The 8,996-nt window shown below is 47.0% G+C and overlaps 1 protein-coding gene and 1 pseudogene across 1 annotated transcript; both read right to left on the bottom strand.

Annotated features, from left to right (window-relative positions):
- Window positions 1-719: 719 nt before the first annotated feature.
- CCER1 (coiled-coil glutamate rich protein 1) lies at window positions 720-1,934 on the bottom strand. The gene has a single exon (XM_003927871.3). The coding sequence runs from the start codon at window positions 1,932-1,934 to the stop codon at window positions 720-722; it is 1,215 nt and encodes a 404-aa protein (XP_003927920.2).
- A 4,129-nt stretch (window positions 1,935-6,063) lies between these two features.
- LOC101047045 (DNA repair protein complementing XP-C cells pseudogene) lies at window positions 6,064-8,996 on the bottom strand (annotated as a pseudogene).

Below are 8,996 nucleotides of genomic sequence, written 5' to 3'. Positions count from 1 at the left end.
TGTGCAAGTTGACTTCTGACCATGGGGAATCCTCTCCATGAATGGATTATGGATTGTTGAGGCCATGGCAGATAACCAGTTCCACAGAAGCAACTTCTTGTTCTTCTGAGGAAGATCCATAGCACTGTGGAACAAGGAATATAAATGAGCGATGCCACAAGAGACTGCAAATGGGTTAAGAAAATACAACCCTCAAAAATGAACTCTGAAGGTGGAAAAATCTATTAGGAAAAATATTGTTGAAAAAATGCAGGGATTTAAAATGGCTTCAGTTGTGTTAAGAACACTGGTTAACATTCAGTAGCCTTAGAATGTCCTTCTTAAGCATGTAACAAACTCTCTCTTGATTCCAAGATCAGTAAGTGACTAAGTTGTATAAATTTGCTGCAAAAACAAAGCATTTTTTTCAGCATTACCAGATTTAAAAAACAACTCAATTTTCTGGAGGGGAAGACATCAAATGAAAATATTCAAATGTAAGTAATAAAATATTTGGCCTTTAATCAGTTCCAGTAAAATTATACTTGAAATCTCCCCCACCACCACCCATAGTCATACACAACCACGTCAAATTTTAAACATTTTATAATGGCCAAAGAAGGTGTTTACATAGATCTGTTTATTAATGGAACTCACTTTTTAATCAGTTTTTAATAAATTGCTAATCCAGTTTAGCCTCAAATCAGTTCCATCCTTTTCCTCAATCCCTTTTCTGATGTCTAACAGTTAAAGTCCTGTGCCAGGAACAGGGATTCCTGCGATACGTTGGGAATTATCTGCTCTGGGTTTAAAAAAGTACAGTTTATAAAGTTCTCTCTCGTTTCTTCAGCCCCTACGAAGATTGATAAAGGCATTTCCAAAGGCAAGTGAAATTCTTCCCCTCCCTGCTTGTTCTTCTCCAGGCCCCCCTCCTCCTCCTCTTCCAGCTCCTCCTCCCCCTCCACGTATTCAGCCTCTTCGACCTCTTCCTCCTCCTCATCTTCGACCTCCTCTTCCTCCTCCTCATCTTCGACCTCTCCTTCCTCATCTTCAACCTCTCCTTCCTCCTCCTCGCTCTCCTCCTTTACATCACACATCTCCTGGTCATACTCGTCATCATTTTTCTCTTCCCCCTCGTCTTCCTTCACCAGCAGAGGGGCAGGAGACTGGTTTTCCTCTGGGGTGGGACTGAATGCCAGAGGATTCTGCACAAGGTCATACAGAGTTTCCGGCAGCGCCCAGGTTTCCTCGCTGCCGCCAGGGGGCGCGTCGTTTCCGGAGGATCCGGCCGGGGAGGCCTCGCCCCCCACCAGGGCCTGCTGCGCCCCCAGGGCCTGCTGCTGGCGCTGCAGCTCCTCCTGCTGCCGCATGTCCTCGTAGATCTGGTCCATGATGAACTGGGTGGTGTTGCGCGGCGCTCGCATGCCAGGCGCTCGCCATTCGTACGGGCTGGCCGGCCGCAGCAGCGTGTTCAGATCGGCGGGCGGGCTCCGCGAGGAGGAGCGGCGAGGGTGGTGGCGCGGGCCGCGGCCCCTGCGGCCCCTGCGGCCCCAGCGCTTCTTCTTGCCTGGGGGCCTCGCCCAGCCAGGGTTCCAGGATCCGCTCCAGCAGGAGCAGCAGCAAAAGCAGAGCGGGTGCAGGCCGTACACAGGAATCACTTGCACCCGGCCAGGGGGCCTCGGGAATCCCGGAGGGGGTGGGCGCCAGGGCCCTCCCCAGCACCCCCAGTTAGAGCACACGGGTGGTTGGACCCAAAACCCCGGGCCGTGCTGTGGCTTTGGCTGTTTCCTTGGGGGCCCATACTCGGTCTTGGGGCTATAGTGGTGCCATCTATTGTACACGGGAGCGCCCCGGCGCCTTCGGTGGCAGGACGACCAGGAGCGCAGGGAGGCCGAGTGCGCCCCGCCGCCGCCCAGGTTCAGAGGGCCTTCTCTCATGTTGAGGGTCTCCGTCATGGTTCAGGGGGCTCTGAGAGGTCTAGATGGTAGCGACCCAGAAGCTGTCGTCAAGTTTGGCCAAACAGGACGGTCGGAAGAGCGTCGTCTGGTCACCCCGTCTCTCCACGCAGCGCCACGTGTCTGCCCCTGGGATCACGTCTTCCTCTCCAGGAGGCCGCTGTCTTCCTGATTTGCTCGCTCTTCGGTCGTAATCTCTTGTCCTTCGCACCCGGGTTGCCTCGCCCAGGTATGCTGGGTGAGACTGGGGCTGAGTAAGGATGGTGGGGGAGGAAGGTGTTGGCAGGTGACACGCAGTGAGACACACTCCCGGGTCCCCCCACACCCGGCTCGGCTGAGGCGCGGGCGGGGGCCAGGGAGGCACGGGTTGCGCGGTTACCTTGCTGCTCCCTCTCAACCCAGGTGCTTCACTGTCGCCGTCCTGGCGGGACTGGTGTGGCGCAGGCAGCGGCAGCCTTTAAATATCCGCCGTGGCCTCCCGCGTCCCCAACGCGTTCTTGGTCACCCAGGGCAACAGCCAATTGGGGTCGAAATCGTCCTCCCTGTGCGCAAGGCCGGGGTCTGGCCAGAACCAGGCTCGAGGTGAACATTCGCAGGGGGCTTGTGACGCAGTGTTTGAGGGAGGCGAAGCAGGGGTCCAGGCTGAGTTTGGGCTGCTCAGTCAGGCAAGGCTGGAGGGAGTTTAGCGGAACTCCTATCGCCTTGAGTCAGGGTGGGGACGGGAGAACTTGAGTACTGGAAACCCCACATTCTACACCTTTGGATAGCCTAAGGGATAAAGGAGAGCTACTGGAGAAAGAAAACTTGGCCCAACCTCTTACCTTCTGGCCGGTGCCAGCTCTTCTTGCTCCTGGGAATCAGGATTCATAATACGTAAAACAAGACCACAAACATTTTTATTGCATGTGCTCACTGACAAATAATCCTGTCATCTACCCTGAGAGATAGGCGTATCTTAGCACCTGTCACAGATGAGGGAACTGAGAGATTACTTTCCCTGTGGTTGTGGGGCTAATAAATTTCTGGGCTACTATTTAAGCCTAAACCTGTTTGACACCAAATTTACGTTCTTAATGGCATCGCTATACGCTCTACCAAACCAGCAGTAGGACTCTTGTGATAACTAAATGGCATACGTTTTGGAAGGTACTTTGCTATTTGTAATATACCATACATATGCACCTCGGTTAAACAAATATTATTATTACCAGGATAAATACCGCAAGTTTGTCCTTGGGAATAGAATATTCCCATTGTCTTTCCTTTTGCCCCTTCACTGACCATTACAGCATATACAAGGGAAGCCTTTAAAGCATTGTGGTTAAGCATGTGGATTTTAATTTAAATAAATGTGGTTCAACTTCAACTTACCAATTACAATATCTCCTTAAGCCTCAGTTTCCTTACCCATACCACAATTATACAGGAACATTTTCCCATACAGCTGTGTAAAGAATTAAATGCATATAGCATGTCCTCTAATAATGTTTTACCCAACATCATTTCTTTATAACGTTGCTGAGGCAAAACAACAACAAAACCACATTTTTATTTTATTTTATTTTATTTTTTTATGTCTCTCCACTTAAAAGTAGCAGTTTCCAGGAACCTGTGATGCTAAGTGAGGACTTACTGTAATTCCTTAAAGCACTTAGTGCAGGTACCCTGTAGGTACTCAGTAACTGCTATCTATCACCTTTATATTTAAGTACTTTGTGACTTATAAAGGAGGTGATATAGTACATGTAAAGACACTTGTGCTTAATGCAAAAATAGGTATCCCCCTCCCGTCCCCTGGCTTGTTTCCTTGTCCTGTGTGAAATGTCAAGGAAAGTGCTACCATACTTGAATCTAGAGAAAACTGTCTCAGGGTATATCCCTTTATTGCTTTTCTGTGCTGAGTGGAATTACACAAAATGGAACACTGCCCGCTGGGAACTTCAGTCTCTATAAGACTCCATTAAATGCCAGAAAAGCAAAATGTATAAAAGCCCTGAAGCTAGCAAAGGTCATTTATACATTCCTGGCTGAAAATTGAGAACTTTGTAGGGGGTCTTGGATCAGGACTCCAACATTTGCCCTGGGACCTGTAGAATCCACAGGCTTCATTTAATTTCATTTGCAATGTGGTTTGCTGAGGACAAGCCTACTTGACTCAAAGTACAGAATGCTGACACGTTTAGCCTACAGTATCCCTTTCTAGATATGGACTCACCTTTGACAGTTATTCCGACCCTGCTTTACTTAATCAAAATGGAATGGTAAGAGCCCAGATTTACTTTTCTAAGGACATGTGTGTCATGCAAAAATGGGTTTAAATTGAGAGAAGTATAGATGGACCATGTTGCTGTAGTGGAATTCCAGTCAGTTTCTTTTTGTTTTACAAGAGGTGGTTAACTCATTTTACAGGTGATTAAGGGCATCAGTTTTTGATCAGTTGATGTGACCTCTATACAACTATTCTTGGCATTATATACTTTTTACATGGTGATAATGTTTACTCTCCCCATTAGAAAAACATTGACACATTATTGACTTGCCCAGATTTTCTTAAGAGAAGCAGCAATTTATCATTTTGAATATGATTTTAGTTTTACTGAGATTAGAAATATAATACAAGTTTTGAATGTACTGGTAAATTGTCTAAGAAAATTGACCACCAAAGCATGTTAAATAAAAAGTCAGACATTGAATTAATTTTTAATGACACATTTTTATAGTTTTTTTTTAGTGACAAATAATTGCGTATATCTATATGTGGTAACGTGATCTTTCCATACATGTATACTTTGTGGAATTATCAAATTAGGCTAATTAGTATATTACTTCAAATATTTGTTATTTAATTGTGGTGAGAATTAAAATCCTCTCATAGCTATTTTGAAATGCATAATACATTAGTGTTCATTGTAGTCACCTTGATGTGCAATAGAACACCAAAACTTATTCCTTCTCTCTACCCGTAACTTTGTACCTGTTGACAAATGTAAGGACACATTTTAAATTTATCCAAATTCTTTCAGTACTATGAAATTAAATATTCTGATTCAATACTGAAATATAACACATTCATCCTGCTGTTGAATATTGTATTAGCTTTCTGTTGCTACATAACAAATGATCACAACCTTGGTTACTTAAAACAATAAGCATTTATTATCGCAAGTTTTTCAGGAGTCAGGGGTCCAGGAATAGCTTAGTGGGCTCTGCCCAGGGGTTCAGCTGGCTATGATACGGTTTGGCTGTGTCCCCACCCAAATCTCATCTTGAACTGTAGCTCCCATAATTCCCACACGTTGTGGGAGGGACCTGGTGAGAGATAATTAAATCATGGGGGCAGTTTCCCCATGCTGTTCTTGTGGTAGTGAGTTCGTCTTAATCTGATGGTTTTATAAGAGTACCTTGCCTTTTTTTTTTTTTTTTTTAAATACTTTATTTTTTTCTCAAAATGTTATAAATGTTATTTCTCCTGAGTATCTATAGTACAGATAGCTTTATACATTTATCTACTAATGAATAGAATCTAGTTTAACATTGATCTACTTTTACTAACAATTCCTTAATTTTCAATTGATGTTTGTCCTTTTATTCCCTGACCTTAGCTCTTTTTCTAGGCTTCTGCCACCACAAAATGCTACTTGGAAAACTAGATCCCAGCAATTCCATAATCTGAGATGACCTGTACTTTTCCTCTGCTCTCTCCCCTAATGCAAAGAGTCAGTGAGGGCAGCATTAGTAAGCCTGATTCAGGGGAAGGTAACAGGCCTTCAGAGGAAGGGTACCAGGTCCGCAAGCAAGGCAAGTGAACTTGTCAGACAGATGAAGCCTCTAACTGGAAGAAAGAATCAGTGCATTCATGGATGCACCCCCATCCAGAAATCTCCCAGTGGCTTCCATACAAAAACTACATTTCCAAAAATGGAAAGAACAGGTCTAGGAGGCAGGAAAGTGTCTTCCAGCAAAGTCTTCTATAGCCCAAATAATGAGTGGGCTTTGGTAGCAAAAGCTTTGAAGGCTTCATCCTGGGTGAATCTGACAAGGGCTGGGACTGGGCTGGGGCCAGGCTGGACCTGCAGCACCTCCTCAGTTCCACCTCCTCTTTCCTGGCTTTGCCTCAGTGCATGCTGCCTCAGTTTGCCATCTCAGCAGAGAAGCCCCCATCACTGGGGGTTGGGCATGCCCAGGGCAGGTGTGGGGCCTGTAGTGGGGCAGCAACAAGTGGTGGGTGTCCCTGTAGTAGAGGCTCAGCACACAGCTTCTCAAATGAGAACAGGTGGGAAGTTGCTGCCTTCTTTTCCCTTTTGGTCTTCTTGGGGCCACCCTTCAGCTTCTGCTTTTCTTTATCTTCCTGATTTTGAGGCCAGGAGGCAGCCAGTATCCTGGCCGCTCCTGCTTGAGAGCTAGTCCTCTCATCTTCATCAGAAGAGAGTCCACCTCCTGCATCTGCGTGGGGAGCTGGTGCTTCACTCTTGAGCCCACAGTGATGCTTCAGCCTCTCCCTGATGAGCTGACCTTTGGCCAGCAGCTTCCAGTTCCCTAGAACTCACTTCTCTCTTTTCTCCTTCTCCTTTTCATGATCGTCTGCTCATTTTCCCAGGTGGACAGGAGCACATCTCTGAATTCCGCGCAGACGATGTATCCGTCAGTCAAGGGATGGGAGTGGCCACCGTGGAAATCAAAGCCAGTGATGGCCTGGACACAGTTGATATCCAGCTTGTGGGCCACGTGTTGTAGATTGGGCAGGTCCTCCAGCTGGACACGGCCAACAGGCATCATGGTGGGCAAGAAGAGGTACACATTCCCTAACTTGTTCTGGGCACTATCCCGCCCACGGTCACGAGGGGCTGATACTCCTCTGTCTGCCAGTAGTCAAACAGGACCAGGTCATTTTGTTCCTCCAGCTGGTGCTCAGCAAGTCAGGCTTTCCAGGCAAGGTTGGAATAGCCTATCACCATTTTGTAGGGCACTTCTCCATGCCTCACCACTCTTGCTTTCTTCAGCCATGTGTCCCTGGAGTGCAGAATGTGCATACAATCCCTGGAGTAGACCACTTTTTCATGACAATACCCAAGGATGGCAACTGTCTCTGGAGAGATGGCCTCATATTTTAGGGGATGGTGCTTCAAGGCATACAGAGAGTGGTTCTTACATAAGCCAATGACAGTGGGCAAAGACTGGTCCATGTGTTTTGCCTGAAATTCCAAGTCTTTCTTCCCCTGTCTATAAATAGGCTCTGATATGGTCTTAAGGTCTTGGCGCATCACTCAGCAACAGCCCAATACTTGCAGGTCACTGTCATCCAGGCTGGGTCGTACCTCTATGTGACATCTCTGACCCAGCAGTCACTGTCAATGCCCAACACATAGGTCATGGGCTTGGTGGCGTACCTGTAACAGGTCAGAGGCTGGATCACCATGTTGTGCACACAGTCCACACATACCCACTTTTCCTCCTGTTCTCAGAATGCCTCTAGCCACTGATCTATACCAGCCAGGATCCTTCTTTCTGCCTTCTCACCATGGCTAGACATTTTCTTTCCTCTTTTACTGCTCTAAGAGCTTGAGGATGCCACTGGAATGCTTCGGTCCTTATGATGGCTCCTATGTTGGGTGCTGGAGGCGCTCTTGGATCCAGCCTTTGTCCTCTGAGGAGCAGGGGCCTTCCTCTGCTTTGGAGGGCTGGGCTCAGAATCTTCATCAGAGGGAGCAGAGTTTTCTCCAGTGAAGACCTCAAAATCAGAGCCATTGCCAGCATCATCACTCCCACTATCCTCTTTGTAAAACACCCTGGAGGCCACTTGCCACTCTTGGCCATGTGGACATCACATGGTTGCTTCCTCTTGCTTGTCCCTCGTGCCCTCATCTTTCTCACTGGAGGAGGGCTTGCTCTGTTTCTTTCTGCCTCCCTGTTCCTCTTCCCATTGGCACTTGGCTTGCAGGTGCCCTTAGCAAAGGTTTCCTCTTGTTTGGTTTCTTTGCTGGTCTTTGGCTTGGTGTGATTTTCTAGAACTTGGCTGGAAGTTTCTGAGGAGCCTCCAGGATCCACAGTCAATCTCTCCTTGGAAGGTTTCTTTCCCTTTGCTGCTGCTGACTTCAGAGGAATTGGCTGTAGAGACATTACCAGCCAGGTCAGAAACTGTAGAGCCTGGAGAATCAGTAAGAATATATGGACCAATTCCTCATCATCTCGAACAGAGTAAATAGGAAATTTTCTTTCCAACATAGTCTGCCAGTTATCTTGTTCACTGTCTGAATGAAAGCCTGCATTAACTGTAAATGTTCCCGTGAACCACTTCACCAGATTGGAGAGGTAGTAGCTGCCCACATCTCGAGGAGGCACTCTGATAAAGCAGGCTGGGACGATGGAGAGGCCTATAGTATGTAGATCTGGCTGCCTGCAGATGTTATTTCAATAGAAGCTATTTGCTAGCAGGCAGGACATAACCTTGTGTGTGTCCTCATTGACCTCTTTATTGAAAGATCTCATTGTCCTCTGAAGATGTGTCTCAAACTCCATTTTTATCTTTTCACTTCTTTCTCTTGCCTTTACCTGCTCTGGCATTTCAGTCTTTATCTCCACTGGCTTCACAGGCAGGAGAGATTGAGAGAAGGCTGTGCTTTCTCTCATGTCACCCAGCTAAGTTCTTCAACATCTTCCCAGTCACCTTCACTTTCTTCCTCTTCTTCATTGCTGTCTTCATTTATGGTAGCCCCTCTCTTCGGATAGTGTGCCTTCTTGAGGTCACTTGGAAAGTGTTGAAGTCATCTGCATCTCTGAGGGCTTCATTCTTTATAACCTTGAGGTTTTCAGATTTAACAGTCACCTTGGCTACTTTCTTTTTTGCTGGACCCTCTGCTGAGCCCCCAGGATCACTATGGCCTCTCTTCCTCTCTCCTCGTTAAACTTTGGAGAGAAGGCTCTTCTTTGGGGGTATCTATCTTCAAAGGCATCCTCCTTCTCCATCTCACACCTGGCCTTGCTCTTGCCCTTGAACTCCTTGCTTGGTTCGTGTCCCTGCTGCTCTCTGTCAGCTGCATATTTCTGAGCCCTGTTGTTTGCCAT

Source organism: Saimiri boliviensis, chromosome 7 (genome assembly GCF_048565385.1).
Source record: "Saimiri boliviensis isolate mSaiBol1 chromosome 7, mSaiBol1.pri, whole genome shotgun sequence".
Lineage (NCBI taxonomy): Eukaryota > Metazoa > Chordata > Mammalia > Primates > Cebidae > Saimiri > Saimiri boliviensis.
The sequence above is the reverse complement of the archived record's forward strand: the minus strand, read 5'-3'. Positions and strand labels throughout refer to the sequence as shown.